The sequence below is a fragment of the Cimex lectularius genome, unplaced genomic scaffold (genome assembly GCF_000648675.2).
Source record: "Cimex lectularius strain Harlan isolate CLEC.00 unplaced genomic scaffold, Clec_2.1 scaffold125, whole genome shotgun sequence".
Classification (NCBI taxonomy): Eukaryota; Metazoa; Arthropoda; class Insecta; order Hemiptera; family Cimicidae; genus Cimex; species Cimex lectularius.
The window spans coordinates 1290838-1311354 of NW_019392662.1; the positions used below are offsets into that span (position 1 = coordinate 1290838).

At 33.8% G+C, this 20517-nt stretch overlaps 1 protein-coding gene across 1 annotated transcript in view; it reads left to right on the forward strand.

Moving 5' to 3' along the window:
- The window catches only part of LOC106668836, a 72086-nt gene that overhangs the window by 48411 nt on the left and 3158 nt on the right, over window positions 1–20517 (forward strand). The window contains exons 4-5 of the mRNA XM_014397972.2: window positions 3469–3606; window positions 17869–18070. Coding sequence (XP_014253458.1) covers window positions 3469–3606; window positions 17869–18070 — 340 coding nt within the window. The remainder of the gene's footprint in view (window positions 1–3468; window positions 3607–17868; window positions 18071–20517) is intronic.

A 20517-nucleotide genomic window follows, 5' to 3' on the forward strand; every position in this document is an offset into this window, starting at 1 on the left:
GTTATTATACGTGGAGGCTCGCGACTAGACGTCAATACTTTAAGAGGTTGTCCTACATGTCAAATTGAACTAAAAAGGCCTTATTGTCCGTAGTCTATTTTTCAATTGTATTCGGGATATTCAACTTACCATGTTAATTCAATCTTTCAGAACTTTTATCTATAAAGTTAGGTGTTAGTTATAAAGTTAGTTAGTCTCATAAAATATTAATCCTACAGTTAATTTTAATTAGATCAAATAAAAGAGCATGAAACATCCTATAAGATTCAACTTATTGTATTGTTAAATTTAGCCATACAATACTTAGGAGGTTATTCTACATGTCAAATTTTGCTATATTTCAATTTTCAGGTTAGTTCAACTTTACACCAATTTATCTCATAAACATAACAGCACTCTCAACACGACACGCAAGAATGGCACAATTACACAGAAGACAAACACTTTGAGCCCTGAAGATGATCTCAATAAAGATCGAAACGTTGGCACGATAAAGAAAATGTTTTTCTGAAACCTACATCACACCAGACTGCAACTCACGATTTCTGAATAATTATCTCATAAAGTCCAATGTATCCTATTAAATGATTGCACCAATGGCAAGAGCATTGAAAAACCTTAGATCGTTTGTTTTTTCTATTGCAAACTTGAGCCAAATCACTTAGGATAATAAACTTTGTCGAGTTTCCAAAGTTCTTGTCTGAAGTTTTATTAAGACTTTCTTTAGCCCAATGGAAAGAGCATTAAAAACCATAAAGGATTAATGTTTTTATTGTATCCTTAAGGAAATGAATCATAGTTAGTTTTTTTTTCTTACGTTCAATATTTTACCAAAACGTTTTTTTTTTGTTACGCATTACGTTCATTATTTTTCAATAAAAGTTTTGAAAACTTAATGACTCGTTTTTGAAACCATCTGTAACAGAAATATTACTTTTTTAGCAATTAAGCGTTAATTTTATATCGGTGATAACTGACCTTTGAGAAATCAAGTACACGTGTTTATTCATTAGTAAAGGTAAGTTATCCGTAAGCGCCAAGAAGTTTCTACTTTGTTTGTTTAAGGTTATAAAAAATGAATATCTTAGGGTTTTTAATGCTCTTTCTAGTGTTGTAAAAAAATGTACAGTATGATTTGATTTTATGAGATACGGGGGCTTTATGGAAAAAAAGTAGTGAAACGCTGGAATAACCTGAAAAATGAAATATCTGGAATGCAATACTGAGAATCAGATTTGGTACAATAGGGACTTTTTAGTACAAGTTGACATTTAGCATAACCTCGTGAAGTATTGACACAGTATATCATTCGATATTTTGTCGTAATACAAAACAGAAATATGCAGTTGGAATTAAATTTGATTAAAGAAAAATAGGATGCATTTGGGAGCAAAGGTTTTAAGATTATTTTTTCGGAAAAGCTTGTATTCAGGGGTTTGGGGAGTGAAAAACTACCTTAATTAACAACTTTGCTTATTGGCAAAAAATATTTTAACCTACTTATTGTTTGATTCGTTCGGGACGATGGTTCTCAACGCAACCATCTCGAACTTATTCAAAGTATTCAAATTTGCTAATGCTATCGTAATTCGTCCAGTCTAGAAGCTTCATGCCCCACTGCCTGAACTCTTACTGCTTCGTTATTATTACAACAATTACAACAGATACCTGTAATCAAAAGGCAAAGTAAAACAGATATATAAAAAGAATAAATTGAACTTTGAGTGCAGTTATTATACTATTAGGAAAAGTAAATAATTCATTTTTAAGCCTCTCTTTCCAACATAAGAGTAAACTCATAAAATATTATTTTTGTTTGAACAACATAGTAAAGTATGTGTGGTGATTAGTGACCGTTAATCGATATTTAATTAGAAATCGTGAGATGCGGTCTGGTGTGATGTAGATTTCAGAAAAACATTTTCTTTATCGTGCCAACGTTTCGATCTTTATTGAGATCATCTTCAGGGCCTGGGATTTACAAACATTGTTTACATATAACAATTATATTTTGGATGTGGAAAAGTGAATTTATACAATGGAAAATATATTTTTTATACATTCAATCCAATATATATTCAATACAGATAACATACCTATACATCACATTACATTCCACACATCAAATATTTTTCACATAGTCTAATTTCCCAACAATTTAGCTTTCCTTTTCCTATTTATCCCTTTCTATATAATCCTGAAAGGATAATCTGACCGAACCATTACCAACACATTTTTTTCCCTTCGTCGGCTCTTTTAACCTCAAAGAAGCCGACTCCTTATACAAAAATATCTTTTCTATACCGACTTCCTTCCCCACCCCTTCAAAATCCAACGTATATAAACACAAAATAGCAAAATCTCTCTGGCACTCTCGACACTACACGCAAGAATGGCACAATTACACAGAAGACAAACACTTTGAGTGAATAGAAATACTTTGATTGAATATATAAAAAATATATTTTTCATTGTATAAATTCACTTTTCCACATCCAAAATGTAATTGTTATATGTAAACAATGTTTGTAAATCCCAGGCCCTGAAGATGATCTCAATAAAGATCGAAACGTTGGCACGATAAAGAAAAGGTTTTTCTGAAACCTACATCACACCAGACCGCATCTCACGATTTCTAAATAAATATAGAAAGTATGAAATAGATTTCAGCCTTTGAATTGAAACATGCAACCGATATAATTGTTTTTGCGGCCATTTTTGTATTAAAAAAATTTAGTTTTTGAAAATGTATCAAAACCTGGTAAGTCTCTCATTTAAAAAAAGTTGATATTTTTAATTATTTACCTATCATAGTGACATTAGTCACACATTAATTTTATGCTAGTTTAATAATATATTTTTGTCACAGCATGTTAAAAACTTAAATCATTAGTGATTGACTTCTTATAAACATTTAATTTTTTTTTTGACAAAAACTGTAGAAAGAAGGATGACTTTTTATCTGCAATGGAATTTACGGTTTAAGGCAATCTCCTTTCCGAGTCCGGTTCACCTTTTCGGTTTTTCGCATGTGTCTTGAATAAAATAACCCTGTCTTTAATTTTGATTAGGTCAATCGTACATTTATATAAATCTTTCCGGGTGTTATGAATGGACTCGACCAGATATTTTGGCTGCAGGGAAGGAAATATAAATTCTGTTCTTGTTATGTTATTCTGTTCGTGTTATGTTGTTTGTGCAGTTAATTTGAAATACGAACTGGTCTATGTTATAAATATTTTCTTCACTATCGATATTTCATAGTGATTGTTTAAACATATTACTTTTGCTTAGACCTACAATTTTAGATGAAATAAAACATAATAAAGACGGAAATATATAATATATAATTATCTTTTTTTATTAATTAGTGAGTTTTTCGATCTTGTGTAGTGTTTCCTCAAATCTAGTACTTTTTTATTTCTAATAATTTAAAAAAAATATATAACATGAATTATTTTCTTCTAGCTTCTTCTGCACCACGTCATTCCTGGAGCTTTCAAAGTTAACTCGCTGCTCGACGAGATGACCGGTGTCAGCTTGGCAGGAACCCAACTCAGGGTGAACACTTACACAACACAGGACAACGAATGGAACGATGTTAAGGTGAGCGTTTTATTCTCTTCTAGTCTGGAAATATAGCGTAATCGCATATAAACTGTCGTAAATCTTCACCATGACGTTTTGGAAAAATGCTTAATTTCCCGATGCTATTTCATGCAATCGTTGGCGTTGCAAAGGTTGGTGACCTCCTATCGACTAATGGTGAATTGCATTTATGTAACAAACTTGGATTACTTGCAAGAACGGGGCGGAAAGTCTTTGGCTATTATTATATTTAAATTATACTTTGAATTCAATTTGCATATTTGATACATTAGTAAGCTTGGCATGAAGCGTTGTCGTAAGGATTTTGCAGGTTCACCGAATATTTCCGTAAATAAAGTTTGTTTATTAAAGTGACAAACTATTGGGCTTTTCTGCTATCTTACCTTTTGCAGAAAGTCACTCTATGTTATATAATTTTGAGATAGTTGTCAATATGAGTTCTACATGTGGTTTGGGTCGATTCGATCATCCTCCTTTGTAAATTACTGGGTGTAAAATTTTGAAAAGATAAAAATGAGCTGAATTTCAACAACTTCAGATAGTTGTGAGGTTTTCTCTACGGGAGGAGTACAGAGATCGGAAAGGATCCAACTGCTTGCTAATATAATTTTGAACTAGTGTCATATGATGCACGTTGAGGAACATGATTCCATAGAAAGGTGGTCCTTAGGTGACGACTGCAGACCCTGAGAAACACACGTAAAGTTAATAGATAAGTGAAAATGCTCGCTACATGGATTCTGCACGTCAGCAGCAGAAAAGTAAAAAGAGCTGTGTTTTTCTGCTTGCACGATGCACTCGTATATTTTCTCCGCTTCACATATGAAACTTAGATGCAATATATATATACATACCCCTAATCTCTGTAACATTACTCTAACCATTCTTAACTTAACCTTTCCTTAACTGTACCACTAATCTTAACCCAATCTATTCCTAGCCGAACCCGTCCCTAAACCTTACACTAACAACACGTCGTGAGAAGCGGTCAAGAATGAAGTAGTTTAGAAAAACACCTTTTTCATTTTTTGCCTACGTTTCGACCCTTATTCGGGTCATCTTCAGGGCATAGGCATAAATAGCAGTGCTGTTCTTTTGGTGTCATATTGGTGTTGTGTTAGTACAACAATTTCACACAACACCAATATCACACCAAAAAAATAACACCACTATCTATGCCTTGAAAATAACCCGAATAAAGATCGAAACGTCGGCAAAAAAATGAAAAAGGTGTTTTTCTAAACTACCTTATTCTTGACCGCTCCTCACGAATCCAACAAATTACTAACAGTTCATAACAACCATAACTCTAACTTAGGGTTGTTATGTAGTTAGGTTGTTATGTAGTTAACTTTGTTAACTAACCCAACCTTACTTCACTTAACCCTACATAACTTAACCCTAACCTTACCTACAGTAACACTTCCCTTATTACAACTCTAACGCTACCTAACCCGTTCTCGATAAAACATCACCTATCCTTAACCTTATCTAACCTAACCTGTTCTTGACTCTACATAACCTCTTTGTTAACCTTGACCATGCGCACTCCTGGTAATGCTAAATTGATGTCGTGAAGACGATCTGGTAAAAATGTATGTATTCAGCTCAAAAACGTATCCTTGTTAAAAAAAAGAAAGATTTCTTGGTGTGTAACAAAAGTCGATCAAGTATGCCGAATATCGAACTGCAGAGACGTTGACCAAATACAAAATTTGATCCAAAACCAGTAGGTACTGAAATGTTGCATCACGACCAACCATATAGTTCAATGCAAACGTGGAAATATTAGAAAAAGCTTCGTTATAAAAACACATGACATCCCTTCTATTCTCCTGATCTGCCCCATAAAGACTAGTGACCCATTCTTTTAAAAAGTGGCTGAAAAAAAATAGTCGTTGGCAAAATAGAGTATAGTAAATATTTTGTCAAAACATAACTATCAATCAAATAAAATATATTTAAAATAATATAGTTAATTTTTGAATTCACTTTCTGTAAAAAATGGCCAATCTATTATACGCAGAATATAAAAATCCGGCTTACAAGATGTTTATTTTCAATAATGATCATTTCTTCTTTCCTAGTTTCTATTAGAGGGATATTAAATTGTCAATACAAACAAATTATCTCTAAGAAAAATCTAGTGAGTCTTCGGAAGCCAGTCTTCTAATTAATTATTGATATTTAATCATTCTAATGGTAATGCGTCTAATGTGAATTGTTCCTCTTATTTATTAGTAGAGGAGAATTTCTTCCTTTTTAATTTATTCAGATGAAACTACTTTAACGCAACTGTTTATTTTCTTTTCTCAACTTTTTTCCGATCTAAGGTTATTCATTAACTTCGTTCCAATGTGTTAGGACACACTCCCAAGCCCGGGTTATTCTTGAATTTGGTAAATTGACGTGAGAAAGAGATAGTTACGCACTGTTGCAGCCGTTTCTCCAGAAATGATCTTTATTACGGACTGTCATGGGTTGTCGCGTAAAACAATAGGCTTTTATGATTCGCAAGTCCGGTTAGAATTGCTCTCTTTACTTTGAGCTTTCCCCCAAACCGTCAATTTCTCTACAGTATCTCAATGCAACTTTGTTTCCTCTTAGTATAAGAATTTTTAAACACATAAGTACACCGACAAATATATTTTCCTTTCTTAAGAGAAATTCATGCTTTCAATTCTCACCAATTTTGTCAGAGTTTGAAACATGTTTTTGTTATCTTACAAGCTGTATATGCTGTTTTTATTTATTCTTCTTAGTTGATTTGAACGACCAGCCACTCTTTATTGAATTCTTGAAATTTTGACTGCGTGTTTGTTGTTCTTACTTAGCACATCGTTTGTGTTATTGTTGATTAAAATGCAATTAAATTCCAATATTACGAATTTTTGTTTTTTCATTCCCTTCCACTTATATCTCATTTTGATAGTGATTGTGGAATATATTCCACTTTATTTTACGTGATATAATAAGAACACATAACGTATTTGGCAGGCATCATAGTTGAATAAAATCTAATTAATTAAGTACTGATTAATTTTAGTACAATGCGGCTGGCCCAAATGCAAATTCAGATGGCATTAATAAAGAAAATAAATGCAAAAACGTATCCTTGATTACTTAATCAAGGTGTTCAACCAAACATTTTAAATATATATAAGGTAATTTTTAACAGTAGCACATAAAAATAAAATAACAAAAATACTATGAAGAATAAATTCTCAGTAACATATTTTCATAGTTGATATATAGTTAATTTTTCTGTCTGTACTTGGATATTATTTAATATTTAATTATTAGTACATATACTTTTACGAAACATACTAAATTATACTGACGTTGTATTGGATCTTCTTGAGGTCATTTTACAGGTGAATAAAGAATATCACTATTGTGTTTCACCAAGCTTTCGGCGAATGTTCCGCCATCTTCAGGGCCTAATTTATTAAAAAATAAAATTTACATGAACAGAGTTACATAACATTTTACATTTTAGTTTATAGATTCATTTTCACCTTCACTTCAAAAAAACAACAAACATGTGCTATGAATTTAATTTTCCAAACAACTGGGTTAAGTACGTAATTGTATTTTTGTAATGTATATCTTTATATAAGATGTGCTATGTAACTCTGTTCATGTAAATTTTGTTTTTTAATAAATTAGGCCCTGAAGATGGCGGAACATTCGCCGAAAGCTTAGTGAAACCCAATAGTGATGTTCCTTATTCACCTGTAAAATGACCTCAAGAAGATCCAATACAACATCAGTTTAAACTATGTAGGTCGATCAACGTCAACTAGAATACTAAATTAAATTTACATATAATTTGGACGTTATTGTTCATTTATGTTTGCTTATCGTTGGCCTCAGATATTAGGCATTCGCCTATTCAGTGTAGGGTTTGCTATTTGGCTTCACCCAGCTTACAACCCTAATCAAGTTGCTGGTACATCTCCTGGCAGACCTCAAAAGAAAAATCACAAACGTGAAGATAGATTGAGGAGGGACGAGTAATCAATTCACTGGTTGGACAGGATATTTCTTTTCACAAAGTGGAGTTTTGTGATTAGAACTATCCTTTCCGGCCAGTGTACTACGAAGATATTGGTAATTTCATTTGGTTTTGTTGTCTTGCCCTGCTGATGAACGACGAAACGACAAAATTGGAGATTTTGATATTTCCTTTTAAGGTTTATTATAAAACGTTATTTGTCAATTAGAATCCAGGTCCTGAATTAGACGTTTCCGGGCATACCGTATTTTGGTGTTTTGGTTTGCGAGCCACGCTTCCGCATTTTGCTAACAGTGTTGCACACAATCACTGATGAACCACTGAAGACGGCAGAAAAACCGAAATGTAAAAACAGACCAAAACGATCTAAAATACCAAGCCACAGGTGCATCTCCTCTAATAGGAATCTCACAATATTACAAATATTGATTATTTGGAGATCGTGAGATGCGGTCTGGTGTGACGTAGGCTTAAAAAAACATTTTCTTTATCGTGCCAACGTTTCGATCTTTATTGAGATAAAATTCAGGGCCAATTAACGCTCACTAAACACCACACATTACAAATATTATTGCAGCTGGGTCGTTTCCGATCATTTGATCTAATTAACCTTGTTGTTTTAGTCTGTCAGGCGAGTTTCGGTTTTTTGTTACTTCATTGATGGGTTTTGTTCACTAATTATTTAACCACTATTCAATTATTTATTATTAACGGCAGGTTGATCACCCCGCAGGATGTTTACATAAAAAATGTTTGCCATTTGAATTGTGTAAGGTTATGTTAAACAAAATCAAATTGATATTGAATTTTGATTTTGTTTTATTTGCTGCTAGTCAAATGTTAGTAGGGAATGAAGCCAGACGTGTTTGTAAAATCACATGACCTTCCTTGGCATTTTGCATCTGTTGCACGAAGGGGCGAGGCTCCCTTGGCCTCCAAAAGTGTGCAACACGCCAACTAAAACGACTTAATTACGTGATGACCTGATAAAAGTTTTCCTTAATTTGAACAATAAATCAACCTCAGTGGTAAAGCTTTTCTCATGGAATTCATGCTGTAAAGGGTTATTTGAAGTGTAGTTCATGAAATGTTCAAATCTTGGCTGTCGTTTCAGTTCGTTCCGGCTGATTATTTTATATGCCGTCTTCTTATAAATTTCGACATACGCCGATATTTTTATCAATGGTATTCCGCAAGTAGTGGATTCCAGGTATAAAGTGTATTTTATTCGTGCAAGTCATGATAATTTTTTCACGGCTCCTTTCACGCCAGTGTTCCTTAGTACAGAAAAGTTGCAAATACGGATTAGTTCCGTTAACGTGGTGTTTCTTCTTATATGTTTAATATCTATGTCATGCCGGCGTAATAAAAAAAAATTGAAAAAAGTAGGTATCCATCACGAATTGAGGCTTACTTTCCAGTATGTCGACTTTTCACTTTACATTTTCAGAAAAAAATGTTTACCTTCAATAAAAAAAAAATTCTTAACATGTAATATAATATAAAGAATAAACATAATAAATAGTACCTTTCCCACGCAGTTTTGTGTCGAAAAATGTGAAACATTTCTCGATTTTATTTTCTACACAATATTTTTTTCGGTTACGCTTATACATTTTAATTATTTCGTGTGATATATTGGTACCGATGAGGCCAATTTATAATATACTTTCAGCTTTTCTATATTTTGGATGGTAGGGATATACAGGATATATTTTTTAGCTGAATTTCTCTTGAACCAATGATCCTATCACAAAAATAAATAAATAAAATATGTGTTTAAGAAATTTTTAGTCTAGTTTCAAATTTTTACCTTTTTTTGGAGAAAAATTATACAGGGTACCTCATGTCTAGTTCAACTTCAAAATTTTAAATACGACCCTATACATCCTGACACATCATTTTAAAGGATCTAAAGGATCTTTTATGCTGAAAACAATGGTGCAATCGGATTATAAATTGCTAAAAAATACCAAAGTAATGGCAAAAAGTTAAAAAAACGACATTTGGTTTGATATTTATTAATCACATTTCATGTTCGAACTGCCTGCCTTGCGTAAAGATGCTAGAATTTCTGTTTTTACCCACTCTTCACCGGTGTTTAGAGCGATAGAGTCAGGGGAGATGGATTTAAAAGCATTTTCTATCTTTTAACGCAGTTCTTCAACTGACGATTCAAATAAAGTCTTACCTGCAAACAATTGTGTGCGGGACATCCTTCAAGCTGGAGAATCATTTTTGATCGTTGTTGCAGAGGAACATCATTTAGTAGTTTGATGAAACCTCCCTCAAAAAATTCAGGAACTGAGCACCATTTAAATTATTTTCGTAGAAATGAGGCCCAGACGAGAAGTCCGCAACAAACGCTGATACAATGAACCACCTGATGATGACAAGGTACGAAATTTTCGGATTTTCCTCTGCCCACATTTAAAAATTCCAACGGTTTAGTATGCCATTAGAGGTGAACTTGGATTTAACAGTCCATAAGATGTATGGAAAAACCTTTGCTTCTGCCTCCCAAATCGACACTTCAGGGCATAAGAGGCCCAAAGTCCCTAGACAGGATGAAAGCGATACGGCTTAAAATTGTAAAAATTTGAAACTAGACTAAAAAGTGTTAAGCAAATTCAGCCGGGCCATCTAAAAAGGACACTTTGTGTATTGTCTTGCCTCAACGAGCTTACATCCTGATCTATCAGTTAAGATGGTGGTAAGCGGAAACTCGTCTGTTAGACTAAAACATTGCGTAGGTGAACCAAAATATCTATAAGAAAAATATATAAATTTATCCCCTGCAGACCTTAAGAAAAAAAACACCTTAATTAGTTTTATTTATAACAAGTTTTTAACATAGACAACTATTTGTTTAAATTTAAGTGTTTAAGGAAAATAATTGTCACTTCATCTCCCTTGGATTTTCCTAGTATTGCCTTAGACTGCAAAGTGTTTACATTTCCCCCATTAATTATTAAAAAAGTGAAAGTGCAGTGGAAACGAAAGCGCTCGGTTTTAAAACGAGAAGGCGTTTAAAGATTGAGATTTCAAACTAGAAGGCAGTGAAATTTACTTATAAAAAATAAAATAGACGGTCGTGCAGGAAAGCACGTAATATGATAAATAGAGGACGAGCTTCATTGTCTGTCAAAAAGCTTTCCCCGGGCTCCTGGCAAAATATATCGAATCAATAAAATTACGAGAACCCGGGAACCTTTCAAATATTAGAATGTAAGGTCATGGGGGTCCGGACAACAATGGAATTGTTTATTCAGAGAGAGGCTGATTGATGCGATAAATCGGATTAGTAGGTCTATAGTATAAAGGCGGGCATCACGTACTATTGAGCTTTGGATTATTTTTTGCGTGTTTTACTTAAAAAGGCTGGAAGAAATATAACAAGCCAAAAATTTCTCGCCAGGATGAAGAAGAAAAAAATCTCTTAACTTTTCTTAAAGCTTAGTTGAATTTCTAGGCCTTACCCAGCTTTCGATTTAATTCTCTTGTAAGAAAATTACAAATATGGTTGTCCGAATCCATAGCATCGAAAGTTAAGTGTTCGATGATTAAACCGTTAGAAATTGCTACGAACCCTACTTTCATGTTCGTTATCCGTAATAATAATTTATCTGCTTAACTGTGCGATTTTTTTTTTGTAAATAATTTAAAACCCAATTTAAACAACTTTCGACGGTGCAGTTCGCAAATTTGGATTCGGTCCAGTTTCAACGCGAAGACACCCTCCGGACTTTTCTGCATCGATCTGGAGAGAAGTTGGCACGACTTTCTTGATCGTAAGTCTCCAGGCGTTTTTCAGTCACGTTCCAAACTTGGTGAATGGGTTGACGGTTTTTAACGGTCGAATAACAAATGCCTCCATCCTTGGTAAAAGTCCCTGTTAAGTCTATCCGACGCGAGCTTTCACTTAATCTGTGCTTTAATTGCTTAAAAGTTTTTTTCTTAACTGAACAATTAGGCCTTTGTCTGTTTTTTTTTTTGCACGGTTACATAACAAAGTTATGCGATCTAACGGGTCATAGAAGTATAACATGGGATATTGAGGAGGTGTTTTATGAAGTAAGAAGGGGGTTTATCGGTCACATACGATGAACAAGTTGTATTGCATCTCAAGAGTATATTTTTTCTTGCATTTTTGCAGATTCATCAGAAAGTTTTTAAAATAAATTTTAAAACTTTCTACATTTGATAATATGTTTTTCATGTACATTTTTCAAAATCACTCTTCGATAGAATTTCTTGTAAAAAAATGATTATTTATTACAAATTAATAAAATAAACATAAAAATTCATTATTTTTATCTAAAAAAAAAAACGTTCGTTACTTATTCTAACGTCTATCTAAATACTTGCTGCTTTGCCTACTATTGAATCCAAAAACCACTGCTAAAATTGTACCATCTTCAAATATAATTCTACAATGTTTACTTTTTGTTGAAACTTTTTTTGGTGATGTTTATTGTATTCTATGAACATCTTCCTATAAATTTGTTCGATAAACATTGTTTTTTAATATCCTTGGTGTTATTGAATATCTGTAAGGTTGTTTGAAAATACCTTACCTTACCTCCATGTAATATCAAGTTTCTCATCGGTTGTTATAGAATACTGATTTACTTTGTGTGATTCTTTGAATATACCGTCTTTGAGTTCATAAAGTAAAACTGTTCAACAGAAAGATGGAAAAGTTCTGGTAACTTTTTGTAATCTTCTCATTGGGTAGTGATAATTTTTTTTTTTGTGTGCCCTTTTTCATTTTTGAGGTCAAACCTGTTTTTTTGACTCGCTCTTTTCTGCATGCATGGAGAAGTATTTGGTCGTCTTCCATCTCCTAATTAAGAAAGCGAAAAAACCTAATAAGCTTTTACGTTTGTTCAACTTTAAACTCAATGGAACGAAAATACGCAACTGAAGTGAAAAATCAACAAATCGCAGACGCTCCAAGGAAAATAGTAACAAACGATGACCGTCCAATGATTAATCATACCAATGGAACATCGTGGAAAACATACCTTTACTCGAAAAATATTAAATTTATGCCTCTGCAGCATCTTTGGTCCTAGGAACCTAGCATGTAAAAATTGTAATTAAATATAGGTTTCTGCCAAGGTTGTGCATGAATTTTAAGGTTATTATTATTTGAACTGTCGATTTTACGTAAGATAAATTATACAAGTGTTGCTTCGATCCACTAAAAGTAAATATTTTTAAATATACTGTCTGAAAAGGTGATCTACCTCGTTTTACATTATATAAATTACATGAACTTACCCCTAAGGTGACTTTTAAAATATCGCCATTGCAAGAAATAGATTAGGATAAGTCTTAAATCCATTACAGTTCGTGGTCCGATTGACCAATTAACATTTTTCAATGAATTACTATTTATGAAAGGTATTGGTTGAGATAAAAAAGTCAGCGTAACGAGCGGGATTCGAACCCACGACCTTCAGCTAAATACGCCGCTACTCTACCACTTGAGCTATCGTGACTTCGATCCACTCGCACACTAACTTCCCATCTCAACCTCACCTTTCGAATTTCCTTCCTTTTTGCCATTTTCATTTCAAATGTGTAATCTATTCGATTCTCGGCGACATCTCTTGAAAATTGACTCTAACTTCTCATCTCGACCCCACCGTTCGATGGCTAAAAGGAGGGAAAATTCGAGAGGTGAGGTTGAGATGGGAAGTTAGTGTCCGAGCGGATCGAAGTCACGACAGCTTAAGTGGTAGAGTAGCGTGGGTTCGAATCCCGCTCGTGACGCTGACTTTTTTATCTCAACCAATACCTTTCATAAATAGTAATAAGTCTTAAATTTTTTTAAATAAAATTCTCCGCAACAAAATTGGTTGATTTACAAAACGTTAAACCAACCCTACACTTATTCTTTCCAATGATTATTGCTATTATAATCTTTATTTACTCCCCGTTGTTTTAAAAATTTTCTTTTTGGTTACTACAGGCGCAAAATAATCATGCCATCCTTTTATTTTATTAAGAATTCTTTATAGGAAGAGATTTCGGGGCAGAATGCTTTTGATCTACAGCCGCGTTTTCTTATTGAATACCATGTAATTATTGTGATGGAAGGATTTCAGCATGAACTCCTAGATTAGAAATCTATTAAATGTATGTATCAATATAGTGAATATATGTTGTACAGCCTATATTTTATTAAATTATTTTAATACCTTCCATACCTCTTTTTGATCTTTGACTCTAGTCGAAATTAATGAAACGTCTCGTCTAATCCAGTAAATTAGTCATTTTTGATACTTAATTATATAAATAATTATGTCATTTAAAAACGAGATGTTCAAGTTTCAAATTTGGAATTTAGCACACACTCGAGTTAAAAACATCAGGTATCACAAAACAATATTTCCCCTCCAAATGAGCGGATTTTCATATGACACCGTATAAATTGCAACGTTACCGAAGTGCTTTCGATCTGTGATAGTTTGTAAGTTTCTTCCGTTGTGCAACAAAGTTTTTTTTTTATATTCAAGATGATGGATTTACATAACAAAGCTATAAAGGGTTAACGATGCAAGTCGTCATTAAGGATCGGATTGGTACATCTTAATTTTAATTAAAAAAATAAACTTTCGCCTTAATTAAACTTGCTCAATAAACTATTGACAATATTTTCTTTTTTATGCTTTGAATAATATTTAACTACATTTGTTTAAAATAACAGTTTTAATTTTTAACCTACGAACACTCATCTTAATTATTAAACCAAAGTTTAATAATTAAGATGAGTGTTCGTAGGTTAAAAATTAAAACTGTTATTTTAAACAAATGTAGTTAAATATTATTTATTTATTTGTATATTATTATATATAGTATATTATTTATTTGTAAATATTAATTGTAATAAATATATTATAAATATATTATAAATATATTAATTGTAATAAATATATTATAGTATATTATTTATTTGTAAATAATAATTAAAATCAGTGATCCTAAATCCATTTCCCCACATTTTTACAAAAAGATCTTATTAATCAAAAGAAGCGTTTTTGACCCAGGCTATATTCGTTCCCACTTTAATTACTAAGATCACAAAGTCGACGAGTTTGGTATCATCCTTAATGTATAGGCTTAGTAGATCATTAAATGTTTCATGTTTATGTATATACGAAAAAAAACAAGCCAATTTACCTGAAATTACCAATATGTAATATGTACAACGCATACAGTAGGACGAATGTTCAAACAATTTGAAAGTTGATAGGTTTGAAAAAGGATTAATTTAAAATGTAAATTTCTTTTAATTAATTCTTATCTCCAATCGTGACATTAATCTGTAAGTGTTTTTTCATACACTCTTTGATATTTGTTCTATTTGGAAAAAAAACCCAGGTTGTTAATAATAACGAAACAATTTTCCTTTAGTTAGACGCTAAAAATAAACGTATAACATAATTTTAATGCAAAATACATATTGTTGTAACCTGTTTGTCATAAGTCGATTTCAACCTGACACATTATTCAGAAGCATCATGGCGATATGATCAGTGTAAACATTGTCCAATTTCCCATTATAAAAATTCCTTTCGACCTGATATTCAAATATTTACCGTTCATAATTTAACCAATATATAAACAGGAGATAAAACGGATTACCCGGCCTTACGTACTTTGTTGTTAATTTATGGGTTTAAAATCATAAAGATCTATTACTCAATCCGAATTCATTATCATTATTATGTGTAGCTCATTCCAACCTTAATGTCACGCTGGACAATTATTTTTAAAATCTAATTAATACAATATTCATAAGGCCGTTTTCTAAACCTATAAGTCATTTTTTTGATAAAAAAGTGCCTATGTAATTGAAGTAATATACTGTCTTAAAATATAATTTTGGCTTCTCAATTTTTTTTAATATGTACAATTTTATTTAATATGGGAGAGGACATTAATTATAGAAGAATTACATATTATAATTTAAAATAAAAATTTACATTTGTAAAGGTTTTTATGCAAAACAATACAAGATTCATTTCTTTTGACAGGGCTTTCACTCAAAGATAATTATTTTGTGGAAAAGAAAACAATAGAATTAATCGAGTGAACCAATCCATTTAATTAGTTCTATACTTTTTACAATCACCCATTTTTATTGCTAATATTAAGTTTCTCATTTAAATTGTGTTCGTTTAATGATTAACTAGGTATACTGAAAAAGTAGTATCTATTAAAAGTTTTATTTTTTAGGTGATGAATGAATGAAAAAAGTTTGTAGGTCCGTCTCAATGGTTCAAGGTAGAACTAGGTGCATTTAAAATATCAGTTTGATTTCAAGAATTGCTTGTTCAACTTTTGCACCAAGCGTATCAATATATTGACGAACATCATACTGTTTTTAAACATATTTTATGATAAAATAGATTTAAAAACCCAAGACAATGTACTAGATTTTTAAAACAGTAATAATAATGGTTCAAGGGACCGCGGTCGACGAGAGGTAGGTCGTCCTATTCGTATTGCCACGCTTGAGGTGATGGGTCCGAATTCCGGCATAGCCCGAGGAACGATTAATTGTGATTAATAGTAGAATAATTATGATGAGGTTCTTTTACGACCGCACCTGGCATATGACTTTCTCAGTCGTTTGTTTATAACACGGTGGGAGGTGCCACACGTCTGCTTACAAAAGAATGGTGCTTTGCTCGTAAGTTCAAGTGCAGAAAAACGTCGCAATCCATATGGACAGAAGAGATTTTTCTCCACTTGCCCCTTTCAAAATTTCTTACCGAGAAACTCAAAGGTACTGAAACAAACACTCCCTGGGCCGATGGGCCTCCTAGGTTAGGGATTTCCAAACAACGGGTCGCTACCGGATTTCGATTAGAGGGGAATCCTAAACACCCCGAGGGATCCCAGCTATACGGCAAAGATTGAGACAAGGATTTGGAACTTTTGGTCACCGTTTTCCCTTAAAAAAACTGGATCCCTCCCTTGAGGTTAATAGTGAGCTCGTGAATATTTCAGATTGCGCCCCAGGCCCCGGGTCACTCCTATTTACCCTTAGTTTCATCACCGCCATTATATATCCTGGGAAGAGGCTACAAGCCGTTTCTGGCATTAAGTCCTCCATTTTTGGAAAACGGGTGGTTACGGTGTGGTTTATAAGTTTACCCTTTCGGGCTGCGTGCTCTACCTATCCACTCCAGTCTGCATTTTCAACTTTTCACAGGATAAACAGGAGCGTTGCTTCCTTTAGTTCGTACCGCCGAAACGCATCTGATAGCGAGCTTTAGGAGATTAAAATGATCAGAATCTACGAAATTACAGGTTCATTGTCCAGCAATCCTTCAAGAAGAAATTTCACCTTTACTTTTGCATTGTTTTCTACCATGGGTTTTATGTAAATAACAGACACATGGACCGGAATCTTCATTAAACATACGTAACAAACTAACCGCTTAGAAAATACTCATCAGATCAGAGTCGAGTTGTGGGGCTCGGCTAAATCCTCCAATATCCAATGCATCCAATCCTTTTAATTCAATGTGCCATCCTCAACGTTACCTACTACCTCATCAAGCTCAAGATTCACCTAGACACCTTATTTGTGGAGGATCTGATCCATCCATCCTCAATTTCTTCTCTAAGCTATTCTTCTTAAGATCCACTCCTACCCACTAGCAAGTTATTTCAACGAGTTCTACGACGATGGCTTATATATCACCTACCGTGTCCCTATCTTAGTCAAGATCCCCCTAGATCCTTATTCCAATAAAATTACCGATAGTTTCAACACTGGCTGTTATCTCTATAATGTCTCGTGGTCTTAAATATCAGTCAGATTTGTATATATATGTATGCACATGTTCCAATAGTTCAATGTATATTTTTGAACAGATACCAAATAAATGCAGTGTTTGCTGATATCATATTTGTATGATATGTATAGTTAGATTTGTTATAAAAAGCATAATAAATCTTGTATTTTGTAAAATATAATTATAATCTCTTTTGTTAAGCATTTTTATCTTATTTTTGCTTTTGATATTATCAAGATTGTTACCTTTTGTATTCACTCTATTTCAAAAGATTGTGCAAATACAGACCCTCGTATACACTGAAATATCAAACGGGTCTAGATTGACGTGTGGTGAATATTGAATCGCTTGTAAACTCTTGTGCAACTGAATCTGCCCTGTTTAAAATAGCATGACTGATTTCGTTCTTCTGTGTTCCAGGTGGTCACGATAAACGGAGCCAAAATCAACATGGACAAGTCCGACATCGAGGTGCCCCAGGGTATCGCCCACACGGTTGACCGGGTCATGTTCCCTCTTCCCGTCGGGGACGTCGTCCAGACGCTCCAGGCAGACAGAGAAGGCAGATTCTCGAAATTCATCAGGCTCTTGCAAGAGACCGGCGTAGCGGCGACTTTGCAAGGCAAGCATTCCACTAACATAAGTCCATTCAACTGATAATCTAGGAATAGTGGACCTTGGTTCGTAAGTCGTCGTGATGTAAAATCGAGACCTAACGTTCTTGCCTTGGATAAATCCGTTCACTCTTGTCCAGTAATTTGCTTTTTATCATCAATAGCTGGAAAATGTAAAACAAGTCCCGATCTGGATAATATTTGGAATAAATTATTGTTTCTAATAATAGTACAGACCGTAGATAAGAATCCATACTTTAATGCGATTTTTTCCTTTTAATTACCTGATTCAGCATATTGAAATTACTCGTGAGAAGAAAATAAAAGGAAACACTTATGATTCCTAGTAGACCACGATGATATCTCAGTTTTCATTAACCGTTCACTGTATATTATACATGTAGTTCATAATAAAAATAAAATAATAAACAATTTTATTTACACTTTATAACACATAATCATTTAACAGTATAACATATCAATCCTATTAACAGTATAATCATTTCAGACCGACTAGAATCAGCTAAAAAAGGTTATGTGGCTGTTCTTCCTTTAGATCGAAGGCTTTACACTTTTGTTATTCTTTTGCCAGCCTGTTTTTTTTAAATAATAATTAAATATCTTAGTCACTTACTTAAAAATTTGTAGTTTGGTCGTTTCCGATCTCTTCTTGCCTTTCTATATTTGCTATTTTCGCTGGCATACTAGTTTCGGCCATTTTGTCAGTTCGGTGTGTTTATGAAATGTACGGTAACAGAAACGTTTTACAACCTGAATAAAACACATTCGATAGACTGACTGTAGTCGAGGTTAGGTGGTTAAAAGTTATTTGATAAAAACAGTCAGTCTCCTAACGACTTAAATCCGCTACCAGTATTGGTGTAATGTTTAATCTCCATTATTATCTTGAGCTCTTGGTTAAAGCTTAAGGCTTTTTACCTAGAGCTATTTAAGGGGCATAAAGGAATTTCATTGGGGTAGTGGATTGACCATTTTGGATGGGAAAGATATTAGAATATTTGGTTGAACACAACACTTCCATTCCGTAAGTTCATATCGGCTTTACTAAGTTTTTATAAAGCAGCCAAATATTTGTGAGGGGTTAGTTAGATCGTTTGTCAAGAGGCCAAGAAAGTGCTTTATATCGTTTTATAGCTTCTTGATGTTTTAGCCGTGTGTGAGGATTGCTAGAAGTTTGTCTATGTGCCGCACCTTGGTCGCAGTTGTGATGGAGGTGATGTTGACATAAACGTAGGCTTCTTAGAGAGAATAATGTGGGTGGATTTTTTTTCTCATCAAGACTCCAGTGGTATGAGGTGTGGCTGAAGGGTTCGAGTAGAAACGACAAGGTCAGAGTTGCTTAAGAGGATCGCTGTATCGTCTGCAAATGTCAGGATGATAGTTTGGGCATGTGATAAGATGTCAGTTGTGTACACCTGCTAAACTGAGGTAGCCAGGACGCTACTATGAGGAACTCGAAAGATAACGTAGTTTAGGGAAGATGCCGACGATATGAAAAATTGGGTAGCTGGGAAAGGAAAGATATATATGAGTAAAAACAATCCGGTCGAAAACCTGGGCAGCATAAAGTACGATTCCCAGAAAATTCCTCTTCAACTCAAGGTAGTTAAACGGTGCCTCTCCGAAAACCAAACCGGCTGTCTGATTAGAACTAAAACCCTAGCTGTAGTATTTATGATATATTCTATCCGATATGTCCAACCATCGTCTGCTACACATGTACTTTAGCAATGTTTGACCTGCATTTGAGACTGCGAAGGTAGGAAGGTATAGCTTCGTCCTGATCATCATCATGTACAGTTGTTGATAGACATACGACAGACTGGACTGTCGACGAAGCAAGGGACTTTACGCCCTTCGCACCGCGACTAGTCTATTATGCAATTTCCATTATTATCTAGAGCTTTTCGTTAGGCTTAAGGCTTTTTACCGAGATCTATTAATTGCTACTTTCTGTATCCTTCCAGCCTCGCCTTTTCCCCTCATAGGAGTAAGAATGTCAGGCCGCATAAGCTTTCGCACTAGCAGAGGACATTTCACTGTTTTTCTTCCTCCTGGCAATATTCGAGGACATGTTTCTGCTGCTCCGAGTCTATGCCTCCGAAGTTTTTAGGGTAGTCAGCAAACCGATCATTCTAGTCATAACACGTTCTTGGTTTAATAGTTCTACCGCTTGTTTCTGCGATGATCCTTTAATGAACTTTTTCGCAACGGGGAAAACGTTAGGATGTCGGTTCACCTGTCCTTTACATACGGTTTTACGAGATTACTCTTTTGATAAATATAATATAAATTTATTAAACGTAACAACCATTCCGGTATTCATCCTTGAACTTAATTCGTGTGACGAGGTTTAACAAAGATCGAAGTATTTTTCGCATCGGTTGCAATTGAAAGACCAAATAACAGGATTCGGCATAAAGGGTTGACAATT